Source organism: Hemiscyllium ocellatum, chromosome 29 (genome assembly GCF_020745735.1).
Source record: "Hemiscyllium ocellatum isolate sHemOce1 chromosome 29, sHemOce1.pat.X.cur, whole genome shotgun sequence".
NCBI classification, from domain to species: domain Eukaryota; kingdom Metazoa; phylum Chordata; class Chondrichthyes; order Orectolobiformes; family Hemiscylliidae; genus Hemiscyllium; species Hemiscyllium ocellatum.
The window spans coordinates 55,001,670-55,023,294 of NC_083429.1; the positions used below are offsets into that span (position 1 = coordinate 55,001,670).

A 21,625-nucleotide genomic window follows, 5' to 3' on the forward strand; every position below is an offset into this window, starting at 1 on the left:
CAACTCTGACCTGAGTGTGGTGGAGGCAGGTTGGATTGAGGCCACCAAGAGGCATTTGATAATTATTTCCATTTAACTAATGTGAAGTGTAATGGGAAAAAGGCAGGAGAATGACACTAACTCACAATGCTCACGGAGTTAGTGCAGACGCAATGAACTGAATGATGTCCCTTCGCACCATAACAACTATTTGATTCCGTTAGATCATGGCTATTCTGATTATAGCCTCAACTATACTATTCCACTTACCGTATGCCCTTGTTACCTCATTTGTCAATGGGGAATCCATCTACCTGTACCTTAAAAATATTCAATGACTTTGGAACTTCCTTCCTAAGAGTGCAATGGAGGCAAAGACTCATGGCCCTCCAGGAAATCATTTTTCTCCATCTTCATCGGAAATGGAAGAGCCCTTTCTTTAAAAAAAAATCACGTTCCTAGTTCTACTGTCTTCCTCAGGGGAAATATCCTTTCAGGGTACAGTATACTCTGTTAAGTTTTCTCAGTTTCTTATGTGTCAATAGGATTATCTTTTATTCCCCTAAACTCAAAGGATATGTGACCAAACCTTTTCGAATAAGATAACCACAGCCCCTGTCCAAGTATCAGTCAAGTGAACCTGCTCCGAACTGCATTTATATCTGTTTTTAAGTAAGGAAGACTAAAACTGCACATGGTACTCCTTGAACAGTTTCTCCCTATGTACTCTGTCCATGACTGTTGAATACCATTTTGTCTCCGAAGAAATTAATCCTAACTTGTCCAGTCTTCCTTGATAACTTAAGTTCCTCATCCATGGAACCACTCTTATGAATCCTTTCAACACCCAAACATTTACACGTACTTCTGAAAGTGTGACAACCAGAACTGGACCCAACACTCCAGTTGAGGTTGACTTAGAATGTTATACAGCTTCAATGTAACCTTTCTACCTTTATACTTGGAAATTTACTCATATCACTCTGCTCTTTAAGAAGGGTGACAGAGAAAACCAGGTAATTACAGACCAGTTAGCTTAACATCTGTAGTGGGAAAATTTGTTGGGGGGTCTATAATCAAGGCGAGGGTAACTGATCACCTCAAAAAAAATTGTTAGTCGGGAGAGTCAGCATAGATTCATGAAGGGTCAGGGTTCATGTCTGACAAACCTCAGAGTTTTTTGAAGAGGTGACAAAGGTAATTCAATGCATTTTGTTCATTTGGACTTCCAGAAGATTTGTGATACAATTGCACACAAGACGTTTAGCTAAAGTAGAAGCCCACTGAATTAAGGGCAAGTTACTGACATGAATAGGAAATTGTTTGAGTGGCAGGAAACAGTTGGAATAATGGGTCAGTACACAAATTGGCAGGATGTGAGTAATGTTGTCCCAATCTGTGTTGGAGCCTCAATTATTCACAATATTCATTACTGACTTGGATAATGGCAGAAAATGTCAAATTTCCTGTCAAAAAAAAATTAAGCAGCATTGTGGACCGTTTTGATGACAGCAAAAACTTACAACAGGATATTGATAAATTAGCTGAATGGGCAGAGCTGTGGCAGATGGAGTTCGAAATGATAAAATATAGATCAGGTATTTTTCTTTCAGAAAGTGCAAAGTTAAATGCAATGGATGTCCAAAGAGATTTGGGGGCTCAAGTACAAAGTTCTTTACAAACAGGTGCAGAGAATAGTCATGGAGGCTAATGGAATGGTGTTCTCCACGTACAAAGGGCTGGAGTATAAGGAAGCAGATGTTGGACACCACATCTCAGGAAGGATGTTTTGGTCCCAGAAGGAATTAAATACAGGTTCACACTGATGGTATCTCGAATTCAGAGGTTACGTTTGAGGAAAGATTAAATAAATTAGGCCTTTCATTCTCTAGAATTTAGAAGGTTAAAGGGTGATCCAATCAAGTTCTTCAGGATATTAATAAGGGAAGGAGAGTAGATAAATATAAACAATTTCTACTGGTTGAAGATTCTAGAACTGGAAGTATAGTGTAAGAATTAGTCAACTTCAAAACTTCACTGGACATTGATTCACGTGAATCAGAGTCCAGTAAGTCAATGTCATTTTTAAAGTAATTTGTTATTGTAGCTTTTCCTTTAGTCTTTCTCCTTGTCTACCTGGTGCTGCGTGGATCTATTGTGGACTATGCCTTGGTGATTGGATCAACTATCATTTTTGCTACAAGCCTAAACAGAGTATGCTGCAAATCATTTAAGAATAGCACTTCATGGTGTGTTTAGGGGCAAGCACACCAAGTCCTATTTCAAAAGGGAAAAAAAAAGGTTAAAGACTATGAAGGTCAGAGAAAGAAAACAAATAAAAATACTGACCAAAAAAAATTGGTTACCAAAAACAGATCCTGGATTTACACTATTCTCAGCTCCAAGACCACTGTGGGAGAAAAAGTAAACCACTCTGCCTGCCCACCACTTGCTCACAGAAACCGTGTCTGTTCTTAGCCAAACAGAGCCTACCCATAATGTCACTACACTCAGCCCAGGAACTAACCGTGAAACGAGACATTACCTAAGCAGTTTCCCCAACTGACCTAGACCTCTCAATAGTATCACTGCTCCTGAAGTCCCAAGGGCATCCCCTGTCTCCCCAGGTACTCAATCTGCACAAAGCCCACACAGATTAGGTGGCACCAAGATAGCTGACAAGAATGAACACTACCCTTGGGACCTGTTGAAGCCAGGATGCTAGCCATTAGCACCTGTTTCTGTAGATGAGCTAAACTTCCTGTTACAATTGTTAACTGATGAATACTGCTGGACAAGCGATTGTTTTCTATTAACTGTAATCAAAACTGTATTGTCTTATAATTAACATTTCACTACTGTAACTCTATAAGAACTGTCTGTATCTGAAGCTCAGGGAACAGAATCCTTGACTTAACTTTACATAGAGAGTTGTGGGAGCATGGAATGCGTTGCCAGCAGCAGTTGTGGAAGCGAGGTCATTGGGGACATTTAAGAGACTGCTGGACATGCAGATGGTCACAGAAATTTGAAGGTTTGAACATTAGGTTTACTTTACATGAGGATCAATGTTCGGCACAACATCGTGGGCTGAAGGGCCCGTTCTGTGCTGTACTGTTCTATGTTCTAACTGTGCAAAGTGTTCATTTTGTATCAGTCCAGTCAGTTTGTCTTCCCCACGATATCGTGAGAATTAAACCAGTGTTTGTCAATTTCACAAGATCTATATGTAGCCTCTATTTGTATTTGGACAATTCTCTGACAATCACCAGCCTTATTCTCAGTGCTAACATATTAATTCAGAGGCTTAATATACAACAAGCAGAACGAGGTAATTTTAATGAGATCTCAGGAAATTGCACATTCATGTGTTCTAAGGATAAATCTTTACAAATATCTTGCAGCAGTTTTAAGGTGAGGGGGGAAAGATTTGAAAGGGACCAAAGGGGTGACTTTTTCACATAGAGGGTGGTGCGCATATGAAATGAGCTGCCAGAGGAAGTGATAAGAGACTGGGACAATTACAACATTTGAAAGGCTGGGTATATGAATAGGAAGGTTTAGAGGGATATGGGCCAAATACTGGGAAATGGGACTAGATTAATTTAGGAAATCTGGTTGGCATGGACAAGTTGATCCTAAAGATCTGTTTCCGAGCTGTATATCTCAATGTCTCTATGATTCTATGATTTAATCTGTATTGCCTGACATGTAAAGGTGGTCCACATTAACTGATTCTTACCAGCAATAGGAGGCCTTTTTGTAGAAACTGCCGTTGACTCTGAAAAGGAGTAAATAGAGAATTGTTAATTGACCCCACTGTGCATTTTTTAAAACGCAGCAAGGGTGCTTGTGAGGAATGGAACATTTAGCTGATTTTTCACACACAGAAATATCATTTAAAAATGCAGAGAATGCAGAATGTGTGTTAAAGAGAACTCCATGAAGCATTTCCTGGGCATATGCAACATGTGGTTAGATATAGAATAAAGCCGTATCACCATCAAACACTCCCGTGACAGGTACGGCACAGGATTAGATACAGAGTGAGGCTCATTCTAACTGTCCCCATCAAACAGTCCCAAGACAGGTGCAGCACAGGATTAGATATAGAATGAAGCTCTCTTGTAGTCCCATTCTAACACTTCCAGGATAGGGATAGCACAAGTTTCCTCTACTCTGTGCCCATCAAACATTCCCAGGACAGATACAGCATGGAGTCATGAAGTAAAGGTCCTTCAATAGAAGGACTTCCCAAAGTAAGAGTTGGATCCCAAGTAGCAGCACAAGCTGAAATGTTGGGGTTGTGAGCTCTGAGGCAGCAATGGTTACCATGAAAATTGAATTCAGTTGTAACAGCTGTGCAGCTGCCCTCCTCCACTCAGTTCTCATTAAGGGGTCATGATAATTTTCAAGCCTAAAAATGGGATTGCAGACACAAGACAATTTGGAATAATTGCTCCACACTGGCCCCAGCAAACATTCCCAGGATGGGCAATGTACATGTTTAAATACAGAGTAAATCTTCCTGTACACTGTCTCCATTAAACACTCCTCGGACAGGTACAGCCCCTGGTTCAATACAGTGTAAAGCTCTTACCAATAGGGGAAATATTCCTCTTTATCTTACAAAAATTGGGAATCCTTAGATATAAGAAATAACTAAATAAGTACCCTTTGGCCCTGAATCTCCCCCAAAATTGATTAGATTTCCTACAATATGGAAACAGGCCCTCCAGCTCAACAAGTCCACACTGACCCTCTGAAGAGCAACCCATCAGACCTATTCCCCAACATTTACCCCTGACTAATGTACCGAACACTTTGGGCAATTTAGCATGGCCAGTTCACCTAACCTGCACATCTTTGGATTTTGGGAGGAAATCAGAGCACCTGGAGGAAACCCAGACAGACATGGGGAGAATGTGCAAACTCCACACAGATAGTCACCCGAGGTCGGAATTGAACCTGGGACCCTGGTGCTGTGAGGCAGCAGTGCTAACCACTGAGCAACCGTGCCACCCCATGGTGATTGGTGAAGAATTCCATCTTCCAGTCCTACTCCCAATTCCCAATCAGTAATACTTCCAAAAAGTGAAGGGATTGGCATTGGATGAAAACAGGTTTAGCATTTGTGTGATGTTTCCTTTGGTACTGCAAGTTATTATCTCGGCTTGGGTGAGGAGCTGTGAGTGACCAGCACCTACAAAACTATGACTGAGCACAATTGAGATTCATTACCCTTCTGAGAAGAGAAAATTCTCAGGATCATTTTGACAGAAATGCTTCACTTTGGTGTTAATGCTTCAGTCCAATCCTAGATGAGTTGTGATTAGACTCTTACCTCTCTGCACAACGGAGTTGTGGGTCTTACTCCCATATTCATTGGTGCCATTACAAGTCACGTTCAGTCCCTCTGCAGGAAGCAGTACAGTCAATTCACTGATAACAATGTGATTAGGCAACAGATGCTTTTTTATGTCCTGTACAAAGATGGGAAAAAAAATGAACATAAAAAAAATCAACTGAGGAACCATGGCAGAATTCAGTGGAGGATATTTGAAGAGTTTCTCCTTTAAAATTCTTGCATATGGAGTTAACTAAACCATCAGAATCCCTGTTAAAAACTGACAATCTCACTCATAAAGATATCTGGTTCAGAAGAAATAGAGAAAAGCAGATACCTGTGCCATTCACTATACATTGATTGGAATTAGAAAATGTAACCTGCTATTGAGGAAAAGGAGATAAAAGGAAACTATAAACTGTATGAATTAATTTGACATCAATGCTGTGAAAATGCTAGAATCTATTACTGAAGATGTGGCAACAAAGCACATTGAAAATCATGATTAAACAGAATCAATACGGTATTATGAAAGAGTATAATAATTGACAAATCTGCTGAAGCTTTGTGGAGGTGTAACTAGCAGGCTGGATAAGGGATAATAGAAGATGTTTGGATTAGAAGCTGTGACAAACATTAAGACTCCTAGAATTGGCAGTTATATTTTAGCATTGATTGAGGATCGTTAATGGAAAGAAGACAAAGAGTAAGAACAAATAAATCGTCTTGAGATTGGCGGGCAATAATTAGTGGGATGTTATAAGGATCAGTACTTGAATCTTGGCTGTTGATAATTAATATCAATGGCTCAGGTAAGGGCACATCAGGAGAGGTGGTAGCATAATTATCAAATCACTGGAGTAGTAATCGAGGAACCTAGACTAACGTTCAAGGGGCAAGAGTTCATATTTCATTATGGCTGATTGTGGAATTTGAATTTAGTGAAAAAGTAGACAGGTGAGGGCACAAACACCATGTAATTCTGTTTCCTGATGATACTAAGTTAGGTAGGGTGGGAAAAAAAGAGCATGTGGACTATATCAGTATACTACAATGAATGTTGTGGAGCAAGACTGTTTATAATATCAGCGCCATGGTGAAGGATACGGAATAAATTAGTATAACATTGGAGCGACTTTGTTATGTATCACAAATATCAAAATGGAAGTTCAGCAACAATTGGTAAAGCAATGATAGACTTTATTGCAATAGGAGAGGATTAGAAGGATAAGGATATCTTGCTCCAGATACAAGGTTTTGGTGAGACTTTACCCAGCACTGGGTATTGTTCTAGACTCCATACCACGGAAAGGATACATTTGCTCTACAGGGTGTGTATTGAGTGTTCACTGAATTGATTTCAAGGATGAAAGGTGGAGAGGCTGATCTTTGAGGACAAATCAGGTGATTCCATTGAGATGTATAAAATTCATAGAAGGGTTGACAGGACCGCTGTTGACAAAATGTTTCTCCTGGCTCAAGAACCTTAGCAAGGTGACAGAATGTCAAGATAAGCGATTTAATCATGATCAAGAGAGTTTGAAAGTTGGAGACTTCACTTAGAGAGTTGCAAATCTTGGGAATTTTGTATTATAGAGAGGTGCTGATGCACACCCTTAAGGAGATAAATATAGCTCCAAACCCAAAGAGAATGAAAAGATATGGAGATATGCCGTAATGGATATGGAGACACGCCGTCAAGGAGATGGAGACACCCTGTAAAGGTTATGGAGACACCCTGTAAAGGATACGGAGATACGCTGTCAAGGATATGGAGACACGCTGTAAATGTGGACCTGAGGCAGACATTAAACCATGGTCTTTTTGATTGGGGAAATAGATTCAAGGAACTGCATCATGTACCTCTGCTCTCAATTTTCAAAAAAAAGTTCTCATTCATGAAAGAATGGGTGGCACATTGATTCAGTGGTTTGCACTGCTGCCTTACAGCGCCAGGGACCTGAGTTCGATTCCAACCTCTGATGACTGTCTGAAGTTTGCACATTCTCCCTGCGTCTGTGTGGGGGTGGGTTTCCTCTCACAATACAAAGATGTGCAGGTTGGATGAATTGGCCATGCTAAGTTGCCTATAGTGTTCAGGGATGTGTGAGTTAGATACATTAATCAGGGGGAAATGTGGAGTAATATGTTAGGGGAATGGATCTGGGTGGGTTACACTTCGAAGGGTCAGCGTGAGTTTGTTGGGCTAAATGGTCTGCTTCCACACTGTTGGAATTCTCCGACTTCCCTGAGAGAGAGAAATAAATAAATAAATAGAGAAACAAATGCCAAGTTCAGGCAGACAAGAGATTGAGGGACAGAATAGAAAGCATGAGATACAAGAAATAGACTTTTGTAATTTGGCACCTTCACATAAAAGCCAATTCCTATAGGCAAGTCCATACCCTCCTATAAATGGAAGGAAGGCCTTAGGAGACAGTTGGCTGTGAGCCAACAATCCAGTGAGAGAGGGGAAAAAAAGGCAACATTTAAAACAAAGGGAGCAGAAAGGATAAAGATGTCAAAGATATAAAACTGAGGAATTCACCAAAAGAATAAATAAGTTGAGAAGACTTGTGATAAAATAAGACCATAAGACATAGGAGTGGAAGTAAGGCCATTCGGCCCATCGAGTCCACTCCGCCATTCAATCATGGCTGATGGGCATTTCAACTCCACTTACCAGCGTTCTCCCCGTAGCCCTTAATTCCTCGAGACAACAAGAATCTATCAATCTCTGGCTTGAAGACACTTAGCGTCCCGGCCTCCACTACCTTGCACCTTAATGCTAATTCCATCCCTAACTCCGCACAACAGCAGAAAGACATTTTATAGCCTCCACGGTTTAATTACAAACTTTTAATAACGATGGAACCAGATTTTCTGGGTCGACTCAGGTGACAGGCCCGACTTTCGAGTTCTCTCAATTTTTCTGGGACTTGTGTGGAACCCGTAGACATCTAAGCAACGCATTGCATTCATTGAGCAGAAGCTATGCAGCAATTTTTTCACAATTTGTTTATTAAAGATTAAAAGTGTGCATTTATGTAGTTTACAATTACAGGCCTTTTGCATACAGTAACCTTTCTCGTGACGGTATTACAAGGCTAATACACTCCACAAATTCAAAGGTGTAATGCTTGCTGTGCCAGCTCTCAGCAATTGCTTTGAACTTTGCTACATAATCCTGAATGGTTTGCACATAAAGAATTCAAGTTTACTGCTAATATGATATTATCAATGAGAACTTTCACCATATCCACATTGGTATTTTCCTCTCTGCAAGCTCTACCATCATGTCATGGTCTTTTGGTGAGCACTCGTAAAGTTCCACCTTTTATTTGTTTATGAAACAAATAAAAGTGCTTCTTTGTGCACTTCTGCTCAAATGCAACTTTAGGTCGTCCAATTTCTGATCCTGCCCCTTTTTCTTCGTACTGACCTACTGCCAGCAATTGCTTTAGAGTAAATAGTTTCATGATAAGTGAACATTTCACTAATTCATATGTTCTACTTCAGTGTTGAAGCTGGCATTTTTGTTTTGATGAACTTGGAAAGCCATTCCCTTTTGAAATGTGCACAGCATTTCTTTTTTAAGGAGCTTGAAGACTCGTCTGCTTTTCATCTGGCCATACTTTAAACTTTAACAAGAGAACAAAGTTTTAAAATACAAAAGTGAAATGTAACTTCCTTCTTGAATGGCAGTCTGCATTCTGGATCTCATGCCTGATCCTCCTGGTCTCTGATAAGACTGTAAACTCCCAGGACTTCCAAACTCTGTTCCTAAAGATTCTAACTCCAGGATGTGATGTGATCTGGATTCTTCCCCTTCCCAGTGCCTGCTTTGACAATCACAAGTTTTTAAAATGTGTGTGGAGTTGAAAGTGATTGAAAGCGTGGAGTGAGAGTATTCAGCTGAGAAGGATTGTGCCTTATTCTGGCAAGTGGAGGATCCTGGAATTCACTGGGGATCTGTACGCGGCCCTTGGGAACGTGCCATACGGATCTAGGGAGAATTCCTTCATATGTCGTTCAGATGCAGCCGTCCGGTGTGTAGATGATCAAAACGTGTGCAGATTTTATTTTCCTGGTTCTCTGCCTTACAGAGAATGTTGCTTGGCATAGAACCACAAGGTGAACTTTACAGCTATCACTAACACAGCTGTTTTGGCCAGTAGAGAACAAAGTAGGATGGAGGCAGAGACTGTGGCAATTTTATCCTAAGATCCCAGAATAAACTGTACAGATCAAAGTAAAACCCTTATACAACATGCAATGCTGTTATGTTTGTTTAAGTTGTGCGTTGTCTATTTCTGAAATGCAGCAATATTCAAAATAGGTGATTAATCCAGTTTCTGTCATTCATATTTTTGTATGTATTGTTTGAGAGCTCTTCACAATTGTTTCAGCCCTCCATGCTACTTTCATCAACTGGTGCCCCAAAGGATCATGCAATGTGTGCTATTTACATACCTTTACCTCCTTTCCAATGCTACATGTGATGTTTGGTATTGGATAGCCTTTGAAAATACAAGTCAGGTTGACATAATGTCCATTTTTGTAGAATATCTTCTCCGTACAATTTACTTTAGGTGGCTCTGCAGGAAGAAAAACACACGAGTTCAATTCTAGGGTACTACACTAACAGACATTTCTTTATTTAGCTGGATATTTATTCTCCAAGCCTTTCCTGAAGGCGCTGCCTGTTGCTGGGATACATATCCTTTATTACCAGCACCCGTTAGTGAACCTGGACAGTTCAATATTTCTAAGTCTCGCATTGTGGAAAACAACTGGGTCGAAGTCATCTTAATCAAATTGGGTCTGGTTCTTAGCTGCAGACATTTACAAACCTCTCACAGAACCCTGTACCACAGGATGCATATGAAGTACAGTATGATCTCAGCTGATGTTACAAATCAGGTTCCAGAATGAAATCTGGCCTGATGGATCATATTTTGTTTCTCCTAATTTAACATGGCTATCTTTCACTAAAACATGAGCAGACAAGGCTGCAAACTTGGTTTTAATAATAAAACACAGGTTTATTATATAAAAGAAAACAATCCTAGTTATCTACATATAACAGTTTGAAAGATTTCAAAAAAGATGGCAAAACAAAATCAAATATACTCAGCAACATCAGTTTACAGGTGAGAGAAACTGAGTGAAAATTTTCTTCCCTATCAAATCTGAAAGTTTGACTTAACTTTCTTCTTGGTTCTGGCTCTGTAAGCTGTGAAATCTTTTACTATAAAGACTCACCCCAACTGAGAACTTAGACTTTCTCAGTCTCTTAATAATCTGCAAAGTTCTAATCAAATATCCCTGATCTGGAAATTTTACAAATTACGCTTTTTCACTGAGGAACTTATTTCCTAACTGTTCTGACTAATTTTTTTTTTAGGGAAGACTATTATTGCACCTGACGTCAGTTAGATCCCCTTTGAAATGAACCCAAAAGCTCAGGGTTTTCCTAAGGTGAAATCAATCATTGCTTATTCGAAAGCAATGACAGGCTACTGTTCCCTTTTCTGTCTAACATCCCCACAACATAAACAAACTTTCTTTATTACTCCTGCAGAAGTGACAGACAAGAAAAAAAAGAGACTAGGGTAAAAACTGATGGGTAGGATGTACCAGAAAGACTAAAAATCACACAACACCAGGTTATAGTCCAAAGTTTTAATTGGAAGCACTAGCTTTCGGAGCGACACTCCATCAGGTGGATCAAGGAGCAACGCTCTGAAAGCTAATGCTTCCAATTAAACCTTTGGACTATAACCTGGTATTGTGTGATTTTTAACTTTGCACACTCCAGTCCAATGCTGGCATCTCCAAATCTGGAAAGACTAGCTTTTCTTATTGTGGATTATCAGCCTGTTTCAGATAGATTATATCCCATTTTGCTTAAGGAAATGGGAGTGGAGATAGCAGAAGGACTTGCCATAGGCTTTCAATCTTCCCTAGAAACAACAGAGGTTCAACAGGATTGGGGAGTGGAAAACATGACATCTTTACACTCAAGAAAGGTGTCAGTCTAGCCACCACAGCTGATCAGTTCAAAATTTGTGCATAAAGTTTTAGAAACAATAATCAAAGAAAGCAATCAATATGTACTTAGAAAGGTTTGAGTTGATAAAGAATTAGCATGGATTTGCAAAAGACAAACTGTACTTAACTATTTCAAAGTAATGTTTTCTTAAAATAATAGTAATGTTAAAAGGAAAGTCTTGATTGCTGTTTATATAAATTTTAAGAAAATGTTTGAAAGAATACCATTAAACATTTCCTTTGCAAAATTGAGATTCATGAAATATGGAGGCCAGTTCAGGTTAACTTAGATAAAAATCTGCCATAAGAACAGAAACACTATTATGAAAAAGGACATGTTTCAGAATGGAGGATGGTCAAGAGTGCTAGGACACTGATTTTTTAAATATATATGACTTGGATAATGGAATGTAAAGTGAAATTTCAAAAGTTGCTAATGAATCTAATTTGGAGGAATGGTATACAGTGAGAAAAAGTACTATTCAACTGCAATAGGACATAGATAAACCAGCAGAATGGGTAGACAAATGGCAGACAGAACTTAACACTGAGAAATGAGGTGATACATTTTGGTAGAAACAAATATCAGAGAGATCAGTAGAAAGGGCAATATTGATTTAGTGGCACAATTCCATACTATGTGCGGGAACAGTGGGACCTGGGGTTGGATGCAAATACACCTTTGAGATAATGGCAAAGCAAATGAGATCTTGGGATTCATAAATTGAGGTGTTAATGATGCAAGTAGGGAAATTATGCTGAACCTATATAAAGCTTGGGTTATGCTACAACAGTTTTGCTTCCAATTCTGGTCATCAGACCTTAGGAAAGTTGTGGAGCACCTTGAAAAGGGGCAGTGATGATTTACCAGAATGGTGCCAGAATGGTGGATTTCAGTTTCAAGGTTGCAATGAGAAACCGTGTTTTCATCCTTGGAACAAAGCACATTGAAAATGTGATAGAGTTGTACAAGAACGATGACAGATTTAAGTAGGGAATACATACACAAACAATTCTGATTAGGTAGTTGGAAAACAAGGGAACACAAACTTCAGATATTGGGTAAGAGACAAGGAGAAAGTGAGGAAGAACATTTTTCTGAAACACTGAATAATGACCTGGAACAACTTGTATACAAAAGTGATGTAAGTAATAATATTGAATGATTTATATAGGAAATTGGATGTGCACTTGAAGGAAGTAAACGTGCAGGGCTAAAGGGATAAAGCGGGGAAGAGGAACTAAGTGGATTTTTCAACAGAGAGTTAGCAGGGACTTGATGAGTCGAACAGTCTTTCTTCGCCTCGGGGTACCATTATAATCCTGAATAGTTTAGGGTATATCAGAGTGTTTCTGTGAGGAGTTTGGGATAAATAAGTGTTACAGTGTGAGGGTGGGCTTTATCAACATTATACAGAGCAATTTAGGTGTATCGGAGCATTACTGTGAGAGGTATGGGCTGAAGTAAGGCATTCGAGTGAGCAATGTGGACTACATCAGATTTTTATAGTGTGGGTGTGGAATATATAAATCAATATATTCCATTGATTTATGGAATATATCAAAGTGTTGTATTGAGCATATCAGCTGTTGGAGCCATGAATAATGTATCTGTGCAGGTGTCAGGTTGTAAGTAAACTAACATCTACAGTCCTATATAAAGTTGTGCTCTCTTTAAAAAAGGATATAAATGTTTTCGAAGTAATTGAGAGAAGATTCACTGAACTGATGGTGTTATCATCTGTGGAAAGCCTGTACCTAATGACTTTAGAAGAATAAGAGATGATCTTATTATATGTAAAAGACATAAAAGATGATGAAAGGCTCTGACAGTGAATGCTGAAAGGACAGTACCCTTTGTGGGAAAGATGACAACTAGGGGACACGTTTAAAAATCATTCTTCTATTTAATATGGAAATGAGGAGAAGGTTTTTCCCTTTGAAAGGTTGTGAATCTTTGGAACTTTTCCCCAGAGTGGTAAAGGCAGAGTCATTGAATATCTTTTGGGGAGAGACAGATGGTTTCTTCACTAATAAGGGAGTGAAGGTTATCAAAGTTAGGTCACACGCAGATCAGCACGAGCTTGTTGAAAGGAAGAGAAACCAAATTACCTGCTCCTGCTCCTAATTTTTTTACATGTATGTAACAGTATACAGGTTGTGCAGTGATTTTACTAATCGGCTGTTCATACCTTTGACTGTAACTCTGATGGATTTTTTTTTAAACAGGCTTGGAACATCCCGGATTGTAACTTCACAGGTATAGTTTCCAGAACCATCAGATGTGACCACTGGTAGTTGAAGAAGATTTGTAGAACTGACTATCTTCTAAAGGAAGAATCAGGAAATGATTAATAAACAGGAGAAGTGGTAAATTTCTCAAAAAGTATGTTCCTGTGCAAATTCAATCAGAAGTCTCTCTTTATCACCAATTCCAAGTGCCGTATTGAAATTAGTGAAAAAAAGCTCTTTGGGCTGGAGCCATATTTAGCACAAGGGAAGTCTTTTGTGATAATTGGATACCAAACATCTCAGTCCTATGTCAGCACCGCAGGGAGTTCCATGTGGCAATGTTCCACATCAAACAATTTCAGCTGTTCCATCATTTTGCACAGAAGTTGGGTGTGTTTCCTACAATCATACAATGCTCTGTTCTAGTTGCAACTCCTCAGATAATGAAGCAGACTGAGATGACAAAGCAAGGCTTGGACAGTATTCAGCTTTGGGCTAATAAATGTTCACCGCACACAAGTAAGGCAATGATCTTCTCCAACAAGAAAGCTTATATTTCTACAGTACTTTTTACATATTGAAACATCCCAAGGCACTTCATGGCCATATTACAGAGCAAAATGATTCCAAGCCAAATAAGGCGTCACTAGGTCAGATGACCAAAGGCTAGTTAAAGATATGAGGAGTAAAACTTTGTCATTATTCCCTAGATATTCCCAATAATATATGTTTTAAGGTAACAGGGAAAAATAGAAATATAATAAAAACCAGGTAAGTTTGGAAAAGCTGATAGCAATTGGGGCAATGAATGTCAACAATATCGGTAAACAACAATGGGAAATTTTTTAAAATGATCAAACCTCCTCTACACAGTCCCCATCAAACACAGAGTGGATACAGCATAGAATTTCAGAATAAAAGTCTTCCTAAACAATTCCATCAAACACAGAGCCAGGAATTGGTACAGGCACCTTAACCATCCTACTAAATATTGCACAAAGAGGAAATTATTCCAAAGGCTCTTTCCAAATTTGTTCTATGGGTTTTAATCCTACCTTGTGTTTTTTCCAAATCACAGATGTCTGTTGTGATCCTTCTGCGCTACAATAAATATTTTTATTTTTGTCACCCTCCTCAAAAATGTATGGTCCTCTTGGTTTCAATACAATAGGATCCAGATCTGTTGGAGAGGTGCAGAGAGGGACAGAAACTCAATTACTTATTATTCCAATTTAATAGCTGCGCCCCTTAATCCTTACATTAAACTTGAATCTGGCCTTTCAGCCCTTTCATAGAACTATAAGGCCAGGAGCAGAAGTCAGTCATTCAGTTCTTCAAGCCTCCTTCACCATTCAGTGTGATCACAGCTGATCCTTTCTCTCAAATGCCATATTCCTGCTTTCTCCCCATACTTTGATGCCTTTAAAATCTGAAATGTTACTTATCTCTTTCTTGAATATATTCAGTGATTTGGCCTCCACAGCGTTTCTGGTAAACATTTCTACATTCACTACACTGTGAGTGAAGACATTTTTCCTCATCACTGTCCTAAATGGTTTATCCCATATTGTGAGGCTGCATTCAGTTCTCGGTTTCTCAACCAGGAAATACATTCACCCTACAGTGCATCTAGCCTTGTTAGATTATTTTATGTTTCAATCAGATCCCTCTTATCTTTCTAAACTCTGGTGAAAATAGACCTACTTGATCCAATGTCTCCTCATTGGGCAGTTCTACCATCCCCGGCATCAGCCCAGTGAACTCGCGTTTAGATTAGATTCCCTACAGTGTGCAAACATGCCCCTTCAGCCCAACAAGTCCACACTGACCTTCTAAAGAGTAACCCACCCAGACCCATTCCCCTACCTTAATTTACTAAAGCACCTACCACTAAGGGCAATCTGGCATGGCCAATTCACCTGACCTGCACATCTTTGGACTGTGGGAGGAAACCCACACAGACACAGGGAGAATGTGCAAATTCCACACAGTCGCCTGAGGCAGGAATCGAACCCAGGTTCCTGGCGGTGTGCTAACCACTGAGCCACCGTGCCACCCCTTGGATAAAATATCACTTCAATGCTAAGTATATCCTTTCTTAGGTAGGGAGACCAAAACTGCACGCAGTACTCAGTGTGCTCTCTTTAAGGCCTTGTATAACTGCAGTCAGATATCCTGACATCTGAACTAAAATCCTCTTGCAGTGAAGGCCAATGAATACCAGTTGTCTTGTAATTGTCTGTTGCACCTGTCTACTTCAATTGACTGGAGTACAAGGACACCCAGTTCCCTTTGAACATCCCTAATTAACATTCCTAACAATAAACTGGGTGTCTTTATACCCCAAGGAATGCAGCAATTTAAGATGGCAGCTCATTACACCTTCTCTCGGGCAATTAGAGATGGGCAATCAATGTTGGTCTCGACACTGATGTGATCCAATGAATGAACAGTACATGCTGCCTGATAGTTCACTTCCAGAGTGGCTCTGAGAGACATAGGAACAAGGAGCAGATTAGATTCTTCAAGCTTGTTCCACCATTCAATAACATCATGGCTCACCTGGCTCATCTCCACAGTTTTGTCTGCTCTCTATATCCCTTTACTCCCCTGTCAATAAGAAACATACTGAACGGTGCCCTGAATAAGTTAGACTCCACTATGTTTGAGAGAAGAGAATTCCACAGACTCATGACCACTGAGAGAAAAGAAATTCTGCTCATCTCCATCTTAAAACAATGACCTTATTTTCTTAAACTTTGCCCCTAGTTCTATTCATTATGTGCCTAGAACCCACTCCATCATCAAATCATACAGTACAGAAAAGGTCTGTGCTGTTAAAAATACACTTGCCTCACTTGCCCACAAGGTTTGAATGTTTTGACATGCTCCATCTAGAGCACATGGATTGCTGCAGTTCACATTCTCAAGGTCAACTAGGGATGAGCCCATAGCCCTCCAATGAATAAAAAAAAATATAGAATTTGTCATTTTCTCTCTAGTTTTAATTTTAAAATAGTGGAGTTACATTTGCTTCAATTCATTGGAAGTATTCCAGAATCTAGAAAAATTACCACCAATGCATTTCTATGGCAACTTCTTAAGTACTCTAGGAAGATGAAGTGTTGCATAGTTTGGAGTTCTGAAGCATGAAGAAAGATTACTTTTATGGAGACTAACACATTTAAATTGCTCTGGGACTTTTTATGGTTGTGGGAAAAGACCAAAAGCCCAGTTGAGGTTGGCCCCCTAGAATCTGCCCTCCTATAACCTTGAATGCAGCATACTTCAACAAATGGGACAGATATCCTTTCCATATTCTAATGATTGATTCTATTAGCATCCTTATTTGTACAGATACAAGAAGAATCACCCCCAATATCTGCACATCATAAGGAAGCTGGCATTTGTAGAATTCGACACCAGACATTAAATTTTTGGGAGAAAAAAGGAAGTAGAGAAAACAAATACATACAATTAATTGTTATTGTCTTGTTTGCATTAAAATCCTTGTCATCTGCATCAAAGTCCAGCACTCTACAGCCATAAACACCACTGTCATTTCGTTTTACTCCAACAATTTCAAAGGTGTTGCCAGTGCCACTTTGAAGGGTCTCCTCCTCTTGTCCATCCTGTCCATTAGAAGGAAAGCATAATATTGTTACAAAGGTTATTTCCCGTTGACTAATCTCAGATGACTCAGGAAGTAATGTATTGGAATATTTTTGCCCAGCAAGTGCAGATGCTGTCAGAGTATTAAATATACATGTGTCTATGTGCTCTATTTGACATCAGTAATAAATATAGACTAGTAATACATCCTGTCCCTAAATCATGGTAATCTACACAGGCTTCCATTTTGTGAATCTGTATTCAATGAATTTATGAACTTAACAATCCACAAATTCCATTTAGTTTTAATAACACCATGTTTGTTTCCCTATTAGGTAATATTGTTGTAGGATCTCCTCACGGCCCATATTTTGCAAATGAGTAACGTTGGTATGATTCCAGCAGATGTTACAACTGGACAAGCTAGAGAGAGTCATGGAATCATTCAGCACAAAAACAGATCTTTCAGCCCAACATGTCCATGCTGGTCAGCTTTCCTAAGTTGAACCAGTCCTATTTTCCTGTATTTGGCCCATATCTGTCTCAACCTTTCCTCTCCATTTACCTGTCCAAATGTCTTTTAAATGTTGTAACTGTACTCACCTCTACCACTTTCTTTGGCAGCTTGTTCCATACATGCAGTACCCTCTGTGTGAAAAGGTTTCCCTCAGGTCCCTTTTAAATCTTTCCCCTCTCACCTTAACTTTATGATGTCTAGTTTTGGACACCCCTACCCTGGGGAAAAGACCCTACTGAAACCTGGCTTCGTGGATCATATTTTGATTTTTTTTTGGTTTTAACGAGATACATTGAAATACAAACACACAACAGATTCAGACATTTATAATGCAAAAGAAATAGCCATGTCAGGGTTTTAACAAACACTTGGTTAAACTTGGTTTGGAACTTTATAACCGATGAACTAACCAAGTTCTAAACTATCTACCTTTCTCAGAAGGAATTGTTTTACACATCCATCTTCAGCTAAAACTTTTGCACAAATGATTCCCAAACAGAAGTCCAAAAACATTTTCTTTTCAAGCTATGGATATTTTCCCTAAACAAAATAAAATAATAAATCTCTAATCTTCTAATCTAAAAGTCGAATTCACAATTGTTTAATTTGTTTACTAGTAAAATCTCTCACAATGTAATAAATTTCCATTTGCCTCCAAGAACCATCTCAGACTGTTTTTAAAACGTAGGACCATGGCTGCTGAAATACTTCCAAAATAATCATTAAACCCCTTCAAACATAAAGCTCAAACCCATTTGTCTCTCATTTAAAAAAACTCTAAAATAAATGATACTAAAATCTAACTTAATCACACACCTTAAATCATAGTGTGGTATATTAATTTCAATGCTGGTGTGATGTCAGGTACATTAGTCTACATGTTCCAATGATTGAAAGATCATATGCCAAATGCCCCTTCAGCTGTTCATAATAGGCAACATATTCACCAATCCATCTGTGCTTACAAAACCCAGAAGTAAGGAGAAACTTTTTCTCTGCCATAAGCAGCATGGAAAATAGTGAGGAAGTTGGGGAAATATGCTAAAATGAAAAAAAAATCTCAATATCGAGGAAAAATGTTTTCAATTTTTCCCTTTAAGTTTTCAACAGCAAGTTCAAAATCTTCTAACTAAGTGGGGACTACCTTGTTCCTTGCACTTCTAGACAGTTCCTAAATCTGCCTTCCTTCCCCAAGAGACTAGATGGCACCAATACCTGCCATGAAAGCCAGAGCTGTTACCTGGTGGCAGCAGCTTATCTTCTTCACACAACTCTGCATGCTCCATGACATAGTTCTCTTCCCCTTTGGCCACAAACATAGATATTGCCAAACCACCAGACCCTCCACATCATCATGGCTGCTTTCTGACCAACTCACACATGACTTCAGCCTGCTTTGTGCGCAAGGAGAAACTTGCATCTTTCTGCACCTCCACAGGATGGGAGGCTGCCAGCCTCTGTAGCTTGAGCTGCTCTTTGTTGCACTTAAGGAATGACAGTAACTTGTCACACGTGAAAAGCACCGAGCAAAGGAGATGTTGCTGTTCAGCATCATACTGCATCAATATAATACCTTGAGAGTGTGCCAGCAACTAAAGATAATAAACGTGCTTCAACCAAATGACCATTTTAAAAGTCAAAGGCGGCCAGTCCATGGTAGGGTGAAGGGGGACTACAGTCAGTATGGGCCGCCACCACAGCAGTTAGCTAAAAGGCATCGCTGATTCCAGTCCAGTCAGTTGGTCACAAGTCAGGCATAATCAGGTCGGGGATTATAGGTAAATTAATGCGACTTCTGTATGGATGGGCACATGTTGCAATGAGACAAAAGGAGGACAGAATAGGATGGAAGTGGTTGAAGAGGTGGGCTACTAAATAATAAAGGCAGAGGAGAGCTAGTAAAAGATGATATTCTAGAGGCCAAGGACAGAATCTGGACTGAAGGAACAAGAGAGTGCAATCACATCACTTGGTGTAATCTACAGGCAACAAACCTGTGGGAAATTTTAAAAATTCAGTCATGGGGTAAGGGCATCACTGGCGAGATCAGCACTTATTGCCCCATTCCTAATTACCCAGGCTTAAGTGTCAACCACATTGTTGTGGGTCTGGAGATACATGCAGGTCAGACCAGGTAAAGATGGCAGTTTTATTCCTTAAAGGACATCAGTGAACCAGATGGGTTTTTACAATCATTGATTCATGGTCATCATTAAGACTCTTAATTCCAGATTGTTTTTACTGAATTCAAATTCCCCCCACTGCCTTGGTGGGATTCGAACCAGGTTCCCCACAACATCAATATCTGAGTCCCTGGATTACCAATCCAGCAATAATACCACTGGGCCCTCCCTTCCCCTCAGTATGAAGATATTTGCAAAGAAATTAAAGATTCTATATACACATGGTGAGTAGTGCAATTTAGGGACAAATCTCTAAGGTCTGAGGAAGGGCCTCTCTCCACAGATGTTGCCAGACCTGCTGAGCTTTTCCAGCAAGTTTTATTTTTGTTTCTGATTTACGGCATCCGCAATTCTTTTGGTTTATATTCAGTACAAATTAGAGATTCACTTATATGGTGTAAGCTGAAAATGCACTGCTGGTTGGAGATGCATGATTTCCAATGTGTGTTTCATGCAAATAAAAGTTTATAAGTGAATGAAAACTGGGGTACAGTTTCCACTCTTCATAGACTCATAACAAAGAGCATTGGTTACCACACTTATTTTTGATCTTATTACGAAGCAATGCCTTGGATTTCTTATTTCCAATCTGAGCCCATGGGTCCTGAGGTGACAAAATAGTTCAAGACTGAATCCACAAAAGTTGCTACAGCTGGGGCAGTGGACCTCATGAGGCAGGTGGTTAGGATGCTCAGGTTTTTGAAAGCTCCTTCCACTGCTTGTGCTTTGCCTCCACTTGGGCCCACTGGTAGGGCTCGAAATGGTTAGCTCCTGTTCAGATGCTGCTTCTCCAGTTTGGATGGTCTTGACCAAGGGATTTCCATGAGTTGGTGAGGATGATGTACTTTTCAGTGAAACGTTGCAGATATCCTTAAAGTGTTTCTTGTGCTCTCCATGTGACTGCTGGTCATGATGAGGCTCGGATAAGAGACCTTGCCTTGGAAACCTTGTGTCAGGCTTGTGGACAATGTGACCTCTCCATCACAGCTAATAAACCATATCCAGTGGCCCGATGCTTGGAATGTTGGCCTGAGAGAAGACACTGATATTGGAGTGCCTATCCTGGCAATGAATTTTCAGGACTTACAAAGGCATTGCTAATGGTATTTTTCTCTGGATTTGAGGTGCCAAACAGTGTTGGATGTTTGGAACTCTCTTCTGTAAATGGCAGTGGATGCTGGATTAGTTGATAATTTTAATATTAAGATTAATAAATTTCAGTTAAGCAAAGCTATCAAGGGATATGGGTCAAAGGCAGGCATATGGAGTCAGACACAGATCAGCCATGATCTCAGTGAATGGTGGGACAGGCTCAATGGGCTGAATGACGGACTCCTGTTCCTATGCTCCCATTTGTTGTATGTTGAGCATATTTTCGATACATTCAGGTCAGCATGTGTGTCCATGGGAGTCCCTGTGGACCTACAGATTAGTACAGGGTCTGAGGTCTTTGTCATCAAATGTTCCGTTCCTCAGAAGGCTAAAGGCTGTACTGGAACACTGGAGGCAATGTTGGGCTTTATTGTTGGTGTTTGCTCTCACTGACTAAAGGTTGCCAAGATATGTGAGATGATCTGCATTATTCAATGGCTGACAAAATTAATAGTTGGTGTGTGTGTGTGTGTGTGTCGATGTGGGGGTAATGGTGGGGTGGGAAGAGGGAAGTGCTGTAATGAGGACCATGTTGGCTTTGGAGCTTGG

General features: G+C 39.7%; 1 protein-coding gene across 2 annotated transcripts in view; it reads right to left on the minus strand.

Annotated features, from left to right (window-relative positions):
- LOC132829626 (cell surface glycoprotein MUC18-like) overlaps positions 1–21,625 on the minus strand; it is a 197,576-nt gene that overhangs the window by 9,742 nt on the left and 166,209 nt on the right. For both annotated transcript variants that reach the window (XM_060846939.1, XM_060846940.1), the window contains exons 8-13: positions 17,088–17,244; positions 14,668–14,792; positions 13,573–13,708; positions 9,800–9,924; positions 5,324–5,462; positions 3,722–3,760 (exon numbers count right to left, since the gene is read on the minus strand). In XM_060846939.1, the coding sequence (XP_060702922.1) occupies positions 3,722–3,760; positions 5,324–5,462; positions 9,800–9,924; positions 13,573–13,708; positions 14,668–14,792; positions 17,088–17,244 (721 nt within the window). The remainder of the gene's footprint in view (positions 1–3,721; positions 3,761–5,323; positions 5,463–9,799; positions 9,925–13,572; positions 13,709–14,667; positions 14,793–17,087; positions 17,245–21,625) is intronic.